The 13,411-nt window shown below is 41.7% G+C and overlaps 2 protein-coding genes across 9 annotated transcripts in view; one reads left to right on the forward strand and one right to left on the reverse strand.

The window, feature by feature from the left end:
* Positions 1-13,411, forward strand: part of samsn1a (SAM domain, SH3 domain and nuclear localisation signals 1a) — a 279,152-nt gene that overhangs the window by 102,241 nt on the left and 163,500 nt on the right. The gene's annotated exons all lie outside the window — the stretch shown is intronic.
* rap1gap2a (RAP1 GTPase activating protein 2a) overlaps positions 1-13,411 on the reverse strand; it is a 79,088-nt gene that overhangs the window by 27,730 nt on the left and 37,947 nt on the right. For 2 of the 8 annotated variants that reach the window (XM_070970791.1, XM_070970790.1), the window contains exon 1: positions 10,130-10,873. The exons of 4 other annotated variants lie outside the window; for them this stretch is intronic. In XM_070970791.1, coding sequence (XP_070826892.1) covers positions 10,130-10,257 — 128 coding nt within the window. In that variant the 5' untranslated portion in view covers positions 10,258-10,873. Of the gene's footprint in view, positions 1-10,129; positions 10,874-13,411 lie in introns of those variants that run through there. 2 more of the 8 variants (XM_070970793.1, XM_070970792.1) reach the window with 1 other exon arrangement.

Consider the following 13,411-nt stretch of genomic DNA (forward strand, 5'->3'; position numbering starts at 1 on the left):
CGTTTCAATTACTCTTTTCACAATATAAGGTCTGCATGTGCACATCCCCTGGATGTAATTCAAAGATGTTCCTCAGCATGACTCTCTTTCACTTTTTTGTCACTTTCAAATGCTCTCATCCACTTTTAGTGTGTCGAGGGAGTTTGCAAATTACAAAAAAAAAAAAAAAAAATCAGTGCCCATCCTCTCTTTGTCTGAAGAGTGTGGCATTTCATTAGAAACACTGGACAGTATGGATGGGATTTCATTGGTGGATTTAAAAATGTTCAGTGTTTTTGAGAGTGAACATTTCTCTTTTTCTACTCAGTAGGTCTGAGAGGTTTTTGTCCTCTGGCACCATACTGCATTGCAGTGAAAAACACAGTTGCCTGGCATCTCTCTCTCTGTCATATCACTGGAAATGCCATAAATTCCATCTAATCCTATTCATTTCTGGGACCCACTTCCTCTTTATCAGTGCCCATCTCATCCAGTCTCACTGATTTGAGTCAAAGCAAAAAACAAAGTTAAGCATCTGTCAGACGATATTGAATACTCCTCTTCTCAACCAGATCCACCAATTCAGACTGGCTGATAACCACACCAGAGCAGAAAGGTCAGGAAGAAAAGGAGAGAGATATGAAGACGGAGAGGGAGAGGCGCAGAATGAATGGATGCCAGACAGATAGCTGAAAGAAGGCCGCAGAGTGAGGTATGGAGAGAGCAAATAAATGAATCTCTGCAGACTAAAAATAGCCCTCTTAATCCCCAGTGCAGAGCTGGGTAAATAGGGCTGTCTAGGGTGGGTCTCTGGACATTTGTTAGAGACTATACATCTCATCCATTACACCCCAAACATACATATTTGTACAAACAGACAGCTAAGAGGCATGTATGTTCAAGTGCAATCAAACATGCTCATGTTTGTGTGTGTGCAGCTGCTCAAAGCAAAAGAAGTGCAATGCACAAGAGTGAGTTTAAGAGAGGGAGTAAATGAGGGTAGACAGCAAAAACAGGAGGAGACAAGGGAATGGAAATATGAGTGAGTCAGTGAATAAAAAGCGGTTGTGTCAAACGGTGGGAGGAGGAGGGTACGACAGCGAGAGGAGGGAAGGGACTACAAGACAAGGAAAAATTGTGTAAGGTGGTCAAGAGAAGGAACATGAAAGACTGCGCTTTGAAACATCAGCTCCGTCTGACGAGGAAATGCTTTGAATTTCCACAACAATAAAACAAATATCCTATAGAGACAGTCCAGTCACCCCAACCAGACACTGTAGGTCTGTCCACATGCTGAAGTGTCTGCATGGGGCTGTACAAGAGTGATACTTTACATTCAAAGAGTTTGAAGAACGTATAAATTAGTACTGTAAATTAGTACAGTTTTCTATTAACCTTTGCAAAACCAGAAAAACAAGAGCAAAGTGTAAAGAATGGACAAAACTCTGATGCTTTGATGCTTCGTGAGGAGTGAGAGTGAGAGTGAGTGAGGAAAGCGCTGCAGCGAGCAAAGAAATTGTCGATAAAACAGGCAAAGTCAGCTCGCCAGTATGGAGTTTTTTGGATTGTATAAGTCGGACTGTAGTCAGACCAATGTGGTCTGTAACTTATGCAAGACTGTCGTCCCCACCAAGACCGGTAAATACCACAAACTTGTTTAACCACCTTAGCCGCGCTCACTCTTTGGAGCGCAGCCGTATTCGCCAACGTCCACCAACCGCAGCACCAACGCACAAGCAGCTGACCACCATGCAGAGGTATCTGCTTCAGTGCCTGATGACAAATTACCTAAAAGGCACAAAGACGTAACGGAGGCAGCGGCATATCATATAGCTAAAGACATGCTTCACTGAGCACTGAGGAGAAGCCAGGTTACAAACATCTCTTACATGTGTTTGTTTGTTTGTTTGTTTGTTTGTTTGTTTGTTTGTTTGTTTGTTTGTTAACACACTTGCTATAAAAATATAATTGAATAGTTCATATATGTTTAGAGTAAGAAGAGTGACTAAAGTTGTTCATATGTCTAGGCTGGTTTTATAGTTCAGTCAGTGTTACTGTGCTGTCTATCATGTTTGTTTGTTTGTATGTTACAGATGTCAAGTCTACCTCAGTTTCTGCTATGTTTACAAAACACTGCACATATCTGAAAACAATTTATTCACCAGAGGGTGAATCAGCTTGTGAACTTTCTGCACTAAACCTGCAGAAAAAAAGTTCTCAGGTTTCTCTGTTTACATTTTTACACTTTTATTTACATTTATGATTTGAGTGTTTTCCATGGTTGTGTTGACATTTCCTTTCCTTTCTACCTCGATAGCTGAGGGGATTATAATCAGAGGAAGGTTAAATTTAAAAAAAAATGTTTACATTTACATCTGGTCCTTATTTTAAAAAATATCAATGATTATCGATATTGACTGATATAAAACACTTATATCGTGATACAGTTTTCAGCCATATCGCCCAGCCCTACTCTGATGTAAGATGCAAAACATGCGCTTTAGCCAGATATTAATGAGCTGACTAAATGCAAAAATACCTCCCATTTCACTTTCTGTTAATGGTGTAATAAAAGAGGATTTAATCTATGCAGACAAATACAGGCTCCACACAGTATAAGCATCTAAGTCAGATGATCGCTGGATTGATTCAGATACGTTAAGAAAACCCTCTGGTTGGGCTGATGGAAATGAGCCTATTTTCTCTAATTCACATTGATTGCTATTTGTTTTCTAGCTATACCCAGGGAAATATGGAAAAAAACGGTGCTGTTGGGCTTTATGTGTGATGCACAAGTCTCCCTCTCCCTCTCTCTTTATATATAGGCTTACCCTATTTATGCAACAAAGGGATGCTCCAATGTTATTGCCACAATAATTCTTCACATTCATAGATGCTTTAGGAATAATCAGATTGTATTGGGTGCCAGTGGTATTGGAGAAGGCAAATCATATGCAGCACCCTTCAAATTAAAGTGGTTTATTGGCCACATGTGCATATCAAGATAAAAACAGATACAGATCACAACAGTAGGGTTGGCAGACAGTGAGTATTATATTTTAAAATGATCTTATCAATACCTTCAAGGAAAAAAATAAGTAAAATAATTGCTTAAAACAGACATAGCCAAATTAGAGATACTAAAAGCCTTTTCTCTTGTAACCATAAAAATTACAGTTTGAGTTTATGTCAGAATAGAATAAGAAAAAAATGTAAGATCAGACTCCTACTCGGGCTAACTAGGGCGAAACTGTAATAATCACCTCCACATCATCAAATGGTGTGGATGACTTTTTGCCTGACCTGCAGCTTTAGCCTCTGTGACTTAGCACAATGGGTGCTTTTCATTACTTTGAATTGCGCCTCCTCGTCTCCTCTCTCCTTCGTCGACCCGGAAGTCGTTTACCATCCGCCATGATGAAGGATCTTCCGATTGCTTAAATGCACCTGAAGGAGACGAGGAGCGAGGAGAGAGGAGGCTACTGAAGGAGATCAGAGTGAGGATACACCGGTGTAGCCTACGCGGAAGTCTTTTATTATTTAAGGGGCGTGTCATATGTGGCACATGTTTGAATCATGGCGGGAGCAGGTAAATGTCATCAGTAATTGACGTCACTTTGGACTGACACTGTGAAGCGAGGATTTTTCATTTCGGAGTTTCATCTCCTCACGTCTCTTCCTCGCATCCCTCTTTCATGTCCTCGCTGGGCAGAACTAAGACGCAAGGAGAGGAAGCGAGTGGAGGAGACGAGGAGACCAATTTACCGAATGAAAAGCACCCAATATCATGCATGTAGCCATCAAATAAGACCCCAGGTCTCGTTTTAAAATGGGTCAGCTGGAAAAGAGTCATAGACCACATTTTCAACCAAGTCATGGAGCTAATGTTAGCTTAATTAGCTAATTAGCAACAGCTAATGGAATCCACTAATTAGAGTTGTGATTTCAGACAGCAGAATTAGAGATCGCTGACTATAAATGAAAAGCCTGCTTTATTGAAATCAAAGCCGAGTCTTTTGAAAAATGTTTGAGAACTTCAAGTGTTAAATGTGCCACTGAGCGAGAGCAGAAAGCTTTTCGAGGGTGGCAACAGAAGCAAACTGTAAATCACACCCACAGTTCCACCAGCTGTTCATTCGGTTTTTGAGTTAGTCAGTTTTACTTTGCAAATTTGTTATCAAATGAGACTTAATCAATGTGCAGTCACACAACCAAAGTACAACTACAGAGATGCTCTGTGCTGTGTTCATGGGTTTGTGACCTGACTGGATGGTACATGAGAGGATCTAATCCTGAGCTGCTTTAAGAACCACAAGCTTCATCATTCCTGTACGTGCTAAAATTATAAAATTAAAGAAATTAAAACTATAGAAATGTGTAGCATGCTCTTCAAAGGTAGACAGCACTCAGTTTGTGTGTAACATTTCTTCAGAACATCTCTATAACAAGGCCCCTCAAACACAGACAAGACCACTGAGATTTGCTCTTAAGGGACTGCAACTGTGGAAATACTTGTTTAACTGTCAAACCAAATCAATCTGTCTACTCCAAAGGGAAATGTGGCATGCAGAAGGGGTTTAAAACACCAAAACAAAACTAATTAGGCAACTGGGACAATGGCACAAAAGTGTAAGGCCATAAGAAATGATTAAAAACAGAAAGAAAACTAAGATCATATCAGATTGGAGGCGTCATAAAGTGCAAAGAAAACAAATATGACATTATGTATGTGGAAAATGCAATATCACCATACAAACAGAGGGAAAGATGTCGCCTATTATCAATATTAATGTGCATACAGTTTTCCAGGTTCACAATATCAACAGTCATCCTTACAAGGACAACACTGGGGTTTTTCTTCCTCCTAGCAGGCACTCTGTAGCAGTGACCTGAAGGCAACAGCTCGAACTGTCTCTGCAGGACAGCCTATGGAAGTGCTTGCTGTAAATGTCCCTGAGCCGGGTCTGACTCACCCTAACAATTGTCTCTTGTCACATTAACAAGCTTGTTCTTTCTGGATGTGTAGAGATGTCCAAGTCAGACAACAGTAAATAAAGACAAAGATGTTGCCATAAGCCTACAAAACAGTCATCCAGGGAAGAAAATTTTCCTCAGGATGAAAAAAATGTTTCACTTTTTGATGATCTCAATTGATTTTAAAACACTGCCTCTTGTCAAGAACTGTGCCAAAATATTTTTCATGTTCCCTCATTTTCCCTCCCTTTAATAAGTCATTGTAGCAGCAGAGGACAGCTATCTGAAATCAATGCTTGTGTCCTTAGCTTTTGCTACATTTAGCAAGATGAAGGGCTTGTCACATCATGACACAAAGTCCTCCTCCACAGGTCGGTGATCTTATTCCATCCCATCTGTGTAGGCTGACTAACAACCAAATCATCGGTACTTTTTATTATGTGTCTGCACTCGCCATTTATTTTGACAGTTGCTCTTAAATATAATATAGAGGGTGAGGAAGACCTTGTGGGGATCTACAGAAGGACTTGACTTAGAGGAAAGTGTCCAATGTCACTGAAACCTGTTGATTAAAGAAAAAGTTCAAATAGGGATTTTGATGGAGCTTTTATTGTGTAGTTATTGAATTGGTAATTGTTTAGCCTATCAGCCTATTGACCTGAAGAAGATCTGACCTGATTGTAATGTTCATGTCCATTTAAATAAGTTTGTGGTTTGGAGGTGGTGTGGTCTTACTGAGAGTTATATGACAGGATCAATATCAGTCTTGTGTCTGTACATGAAATACAAAGCAGATAGTTAGCTTAGCTTAGCATAAAGACTTGAAACAGGAGGAAACAGCAAAGCTGGTAACTAATTAACATTTTATATCCTGTTTGTTGATGCAAAAAGCTGAGTCAGGTTTTGAGGATTTTTTCAAACTAAATTACCAGGTTGATTGCAGTAATCTCATTTTTATTGGTCAGATTTAAGAGTGATTCAATCTTCTCAGCTGACCTTTCAAGCAATATAGATAAATATATTCAAAATCCAGTCTGTTATGTTAAAATCAAAGCTCTTCATGAGATCTGGAAGTCCTTGCTTTTTGATACTGAAGTGGACGGTCCATGAAGCATCAAACAGGCGGGAATTCAGCAGGTTTTCCCTTTCAAGGATTGCCTTGATTTTTTTTTCTTAAAAGAAAAAGACCCAAGCACAAATGCTAACGAAATGCTAATAAAGAAGCACAAAAAGAGGTTCACTGAATTTACTGGGATGAGTCAGGTTGACTCACTCAGAGGATTGCTTTTTTTTTTATTTTAAAGGGGCATCCACAATTAACAGAATGATTTGAATTGTGGATGAAAAGTCCTCATAACTCACCATAAACTCAGCCTTTATATTGTTAAGGCATTAGGAGAAACAGAAAAGAACAGCACTAAAGTACAATATGTACCCTTGTAAATTTATTTATGGGATATTGAATGAAAACAGCACAGTACCAATTTATACGTTCATATGCTGTTAATGCACCTGTAACAACCTTTTCATGTAGCAAAGAGAAATGAGAAATGACCGAGGCTTTCATCATCAGCCATTTGCTTGACCTGTGTAGTCATAAAGAGCCATACGTACTGTGGCTTAATTTACAGATGAGGTTAGCAGTTCATCTCTGCACTTGGACATTTTCCTCCCCTTGCTTGTCAGGGAATCAGTTTAATACAGTGAATCACTGAATGCAGTGTGTCTGTGAACCTCAAACCTCTAATTTACAGGAAAGGTCATGCCTTTACCTGTGCCATTACTGCCCAACTCAACACAATCAACAGGAGACATTGTAACACTGGGCCACTATGGTCATAAAAAATGCAAATGAAACAATTTGCAAAACAGATGCATGTTTTGTCAATGTGTGTGTGTGTGTGTGTGTGTGTGTGTGTGTGTGTGTGTGTGTGTGTGTGTGTGTGTGTGTGTGTGTGTGTGTGTGTGTGTGTGTGTGTGATATTAAAAGCTTTTAGTCTTCGAGGGAGACAACACAATGCGTGAACAGGAAGCTCCATGCTGTGATTATAGATTAGGTCTCAAACAAACACTCCAGCATCATAAATGAGTCTGCCTCTTGCTTTCCTCCTGTTAAACACACACACACACACACACACACACACACACACATTTCTTATTCCTACGTTTTACGTGATTCACATTGTGGGACATTTTGACCCCATAAGGAAGGCGAGTCCAGACAGTGTGACTGTATCCAGATTTATGTCCCCACAACACACACAACACTCACTGTCCTCTGTCTGTCTCTCTGTCTTTCTCTCTAACCCACAAATTTCACCCCAGCACCACAAACCGTCACTATAACCACAAAGACACTTGCTGTGTAAGTGTAAACACAACTCATGTAGCCACACACACAATGGAACAAACATCTCATACACTACACACACACTACACACACACGAACACACACACACACACACACACACACACACACACACACACACAGACAAAACAGGTTGGCAGCTGGAGATAAATGAGCTGCAGAGGACATTAATGTATGGAGGGCTAATATACATATGCAGACAGAAGCAGAAGACCTCATGCTGTTCAACTTAATGAGTGCAAATATATATTATGTCTCCATCAGCATAGAGATAAAGATTGAGAGGAACACAAAGGCAAGGAGCAAGACTGCATGCCTATATGTTTGCATGTGTACTTGTGTGTTGCCTGCATTTGTCTGTGGGCGAAAAATGTGGACAAAGAGGGAAAATCACATTATCTAAATTCTCTGGTGTGAAATTGCAAAGTCTTTCCTTCTGCTATGTAGTTACAAATGCTCTCCTCTAATAGCAACAATAGGGCTATAATTCACTTTTCCTTGAATTCGTTGGTAGAATAAAGCTGCTTCAAAGGCACGAAATACCCTGCCACAATGGATGGCCTGTAGCTGAGAGAAATAGTGGTAAAAGTCTGAAAAGAGCGCAATCATGGACTTAACAACTACACTCGGAAAAAGACAGCTTAAAATTGTGAAGCAATTGCACAGGGATCATTATTTGACACAGCCTGTTATCTGTTGTGTTACTATCATCTGACATGAGGCAATAAGGTGCAGAATCCCAATCACAAATCACTTAGCAAGCATGTGAAAAACACGCAAAAAAGTTCTCCTGTCAAAAAAACTTAGATTTGTATGGCTGTTCATGTATATGTGTGTGACAAAGCAGTACTGTTGCATTTACAGACGATGATAGCCTCCAGGCACAACAAAATTAATCCACTAGAGGGCCCTGGGGCGAAAACGAACTGTTCTGGCCGCACTGACCACCCTTTCCATCTCTTTCTCAATATGCATGTACCCTCTCCTTGTCAATATTTTGCCCAGAGCCACAGAAAGTTATTATATGCTGGAAAACCACCAGGCTACAGGTCTGATATTTGTCTGCTAATTTATGTTAATTTAATTAAAGACAAATTTATTTGGGAATATATGCAATGTAAGCGTACTATCAACTGAAATCATGAGGATTTGGTTCCTTATACAAACCAAGACTTCAGGATTAGGTAATATTACAAGTCTTCATTATTTCTATTGATAATTGTTATGAGTGCATAATGTACACATAAACTATATTATAATCGATCAAATCACCTTAGCCACAGCTGGCCCTGTGGCTCAAACTGACACCAGAAGGGGCCCCAGTAGGTCTGGGGCAGTTGGCTGATTTGCGCAGTTGCTAATCCAACCTTCGCCTCCAAGGGTTAATTTTACACTATCTGAAACTAAATTAAACAGCCACGCACACACACACACACACACACAAAACACCCATCGGTCAGATAAACTTATCAACATTTGCAAAGTGAGTTACAGTCTATTTCCATGTAGCCTATTTTCGTCCAGGCCATCAGAACAGAGTAGCAAAGTGCATTCAGTGTTAGATATCAGATGTACACACACACACACACACACACACACACACACACACACACACACACACACACACACACACACACACACACACACACACACACCTCATCCAGACCACTCTCTATATATCCTTTATCACAATAACGCTTAATAGTCAAACTCAGTCTGCAACCTTCTTAAATGTATGTGCAGCGCTGCTAATGTTAGCTCAGTTCAGCCAAAACAGGTACAGAGGGGGAGGTTAGTGGAAGTGTTGAGTGAGGGGGTGTAGGCAGTCTCGACCCAGCCAACCTCATTCACTGTTTGTTACCAGGTGGGATATTCTCAGGGACTGCACTCATCTAAGGTACTATTAGCGGTAAGATGATCTGGATGCAACACAGCATGCAGGGAAAGTCCCCTTACAGGTGCATCCGGAGCGGCAAATGGGAAGACGTCAGCACTCTTCTTCAGGCTCAATCTGCCATTCAATCCATGATCTGTCTGAAGGTCCTTCACATATACAGTCCTCAGGTGTTTGACTTGTAAATAGGAACATCGGTTTTTGTTGCCCCATTGTGGCCTTCATAGTCCATAACAAACGTGTTTAAAAACCTGCTTAAGTATCGGAATTTACAGCTGTGATTTATGGCAGGCTCGTGGGCAATAAAGCTTGGTACAGTATTCTTTTTTTACTGTAGTTTGCAGCTCAGCTACTGAACTCTCAGCCGGTTCACCAACCTACAAACCCACGAGTGTTCACACCACCCTGGTGCCAAAGGAGTGAAACTTATTTTTTATCAGCCTTACACGCATCAACAAGTGTCCTTTGATTCTTGCGTGCTCAGAAACCGACTCTCTCCACACCACAGCTCCGCTTCTTTTCTCCATTCTCTCATTTGCTCTTCAAAAGCACTTAGAGTACAATACTATTCTCCCATAATCCTCAGTAGCTTTATCTCTCTCTCCCGCCTGTGATTTCCACTGACCGAGATTCACGCACAAGTGCAGTCAGCGAGAGAAACACACTCACACAGACAAGCACATTGATAAAAAAGGACCTATTATAAAACTGCAGATGCAAACTCACTGAACCGCTCACTGAGGGCAAAGAGCCCCCTGCCTCTGGAATAACAAAGACATTACAAGCTAATAAAGTTTTCTTCACAATCCCAGCTCAACACTGCACTGCAGATTCTCTGCTTGTCCCTAAGTCATACATTATCTACCCAGCATGCCTGTCTCATCGGATGAGACGAGCGGACAAACTTCACCCACCCTTCGCTCTCCTCTCTCTCTCGTTCCTTCTCCTTGGCTTTGCGAGACTTGTGCAGGAGTCCGATCAGGATCACGGCGGCACGAATGCCAGCCTTTTTGTTGTGGAACCGTCCTCCTGTCTGAGACATGCCGGACGTTTCTGCTGGTGCCAGCAGGGGTTCAGGTGACAGCCTGTCCAAGGTCAGGCCGGCGCCAGGGTCCCTGGGCTGCAGGACCTGCTTGGCCGTGGCTTTGCGGGGTTCCAGCGTGAGTGGTGGGTGTCACAATATTGGTTCTGTGTGCTGTCAGGTTTGGAGACAGCTGGCAAGTTCCTGCCAAAATAAAGTACCTGTTTGATCCCTGGCCCTGGAATGGCAATTTCGAGCTGTGAGACTTTCTGGTATGAATCTGACTATTATCCAAAAGTTAAAGGTTCTGGAGCTGCCTCTGGTTTGGCAGGTTGTCAGGTCCAATTAAATCTCCGTTGTTTTTGGGATCAAGTCGCATTCATTGTAATCCCAGCGGTCCAGAGTGGTACTGTTGGACTCCAGCTCAAGGTGAACTTCTATCTGCATTCCCTGCTTCGGCAGAGAATCTGTGCACCGTAGCTCCATAACATATCACACTCCCTGATGAGAAGATGAAGAGTTGCACTACTGACAGCCTTGAAGACACACACACTGTGGTGCTGCATCTCTGTCTACCTACCTCTACCTTCCCACCTCTCCCTCCTATTCTAACATGCTCTGCCTCTTCTCCCTCTGTGTCTGCTGCTGCTCTGCTACCTCCTTCCTGACTGCTGAGCCCCGCCCTCCTCTGTCTGATAGGCTGGAGCTTGTGCAAGAACCTCCTCCTCCTCCTCCTCTACTGTATGCCTCCCTCTATCTCTCCCTGCCCTTGTTTCTACCTTGTTAATAATTTTATATTAATCTCCCTGACCTTGTTCTATCCAGGCTTGATTTTTTGATTTCATTTCTAGGCACATGTATGTACACCCACACCATCCCATCTCATCATACACACATGCACGTGCACGCACACACACACACACACGCAAGCAGACACGCACACTGTCCCTCTGTGTGAAATCTCAATTCAAACAGGCTTATCAGACTAGTGGCTGCTGTGCTGTTGCCAAGGACATTGGAATTGAAATGTAACCTCCCAAAATGAGAGGAGATTAAGTCAAAGCACACGAAAAAAATTACAATTTTAACACATTTTACATGCTCTGTCTGGTACACACGGAAATGCGCAGCAAATTTTTTCATACTGCATTTCTTGTTCTTTGCCTCCTTTGATCCCGTTGAGCCACATTTTGTATTCCTCCTACTAATAAACTGTCTGCATGCCTTGTTTTTCTCATACGCTGTCTACTGTTTTTGTGTTTGTCTTCAATTCCAACCAGAGCCTGTTTCCTCTTCAGTTACACTCCAGTAAACAACTAAAGTCGTCATCTTCCAAGAATATATTGATCTAAAGTGTTTTGTTCCCATCGTGGGCCACCTGTTCTTCTTCCCCTCTGCTACTGAGCTAACAATCTCACTGACTGACTGAGGAAATCAATGGTTAATTGACTGACTAGTTGCATTAATTCTAGTAGCATTTTGAGCCTTATTTGATTTTTCTGCAGAGAAGAGTTCGACATTCTGGGAAATATGCTTATTATCTAGAGTGCCCAAGAGTTAAATGATGAGATTGATGCCACTCTCATGTCTGTCCTGTTGAATATGAAGTCACAGCCAGCTGAAGTCACGTAGCATAAAGACTGGAAGCAGGAGCCCCTACTGGTTGCCTGGCAACCTCTTTTTCACAACCTTGTTTTTAAATTTCGGTGTTTGTTCGGATTAAATAATCAAGATATAACATATTAATTAGTGAGCTCGAGAGGTGCCCACTGGCGAATATGTTCACCTTTGGACAGAGCCAGGCCATCTTTATGCTAAGCTAACAGCTACAGACATCAGAGTGCTCATCTCTCATCTAATTCATTTAATTTCTTTTCCCCAAATGTTGAATCAGTCCTTAATTATATAATGTATGTACAATGTATGGATGCACAAAAGCAATCCCTCTCATTCATCACTTATGACCCCCTAGAAGGGAAGTTTTGGGGCTACAACCTTTGGGCAGTGGGTGTGGAGGCCCCAGCCAATAAAAGCATGCAGATGAGAGGGGAACTTTATAAAATGTTAGCGGCCAGGTGCCATACTATAAGCACTACACATGCAAATACAACATTTCTACAATAGTAGCTTGCAGTGTACACCTTTCTGTCCAAGCTGTGCACTTGGACAGAAAGGTCCAAGTTTGAGTGTTGTGTTTACAATCCCTATAAAATATACCTTTAAACATGAATGCAACATTAGAGACATACATAGCCCTTTATAGTTTTCAACAGATATATGTTTTCAGTTAAACACAAACAGTATTTTCACTCATTGTATTTTTTTAGACTAGAAACTGTCATACCTTGGCGCACTATTAGAAGTGTAATGAGGCTCTGTTTAGTTACCTTTCATCCGTCTCATTAAACAGCTTCACAGTCGGGCTTTTCTGCATCGATTTCCTGACGTCTCTTATGAGCTCATGTTGGAAAAGGTTGGGCTGTGACACATCGCCAGCATAAAACATAAACTTTCATTTCCAGGTAAAAATAGCCATGTGAATTATGAGATTGTCTTGGGCAGCAAAGATAAAACTCTGCAGACAGACAAGGACACAGATATAAAACTAAATCAAGCAGCATAAAAGCCTGATGCAGCAGGAAAACGCACAGTGAATCACGCTGCACATCTGTTACAGCTCGCCTGGGTAAGAGTGGTGACAATAACAAAGGGGTTAATGTTGTATGATAGCTGAAATGGAGTGTCTCAGACTCCTTGTGCACAGGATAATTAGAGAAATGCATCGTTCAAGACAAGAGACAAAGACATCTGAGTAGATGAGATGCTTCAGTGATTGTGCGACAGCAGCCAGGGAATAGATTAAGCCGGGAAACCAGCAGCAGCAAACACAGCAATTAAATGCAAGGTCCCATTTCTCTCCTCATGCATTGCTCTTCCTCTGTGTGATCAGCGCCATAGCAACCGGACAGCTGCCAGAGGATCTGCCCGAAGGACCCCCAAGGCTGCGTCCCCTTGACACTGATCTGAGAAAACAGTCGGCAGGATTTTTGGTCACTGGCCTTTGTGGAATTCGCTTCCAAAACCTGCAGTTTGTGATTTTTGATTGATACAATCAGCGATCGTGGCTCCCTCGCTCCAAAAAAAACCCAAAACAAATACAGCTAACCGCTTCTGT

This window comes from Chaetodon trifascialis, chromosome 9 (genome assembly GCF_039877785.1).
Source record: "Chaetodon trifascialis isolate fChaTrf1 chromosome 9, fChaTrf1.hap1, whole genome shotgun sequence".
NCBI classification, from domain to species: Eukaryota; Metazoa; Chordata; class Actinopteri; order Chaetodontiformes; family Chaetodontidae; genus Chaetodon; species Chaetodon trifascialis.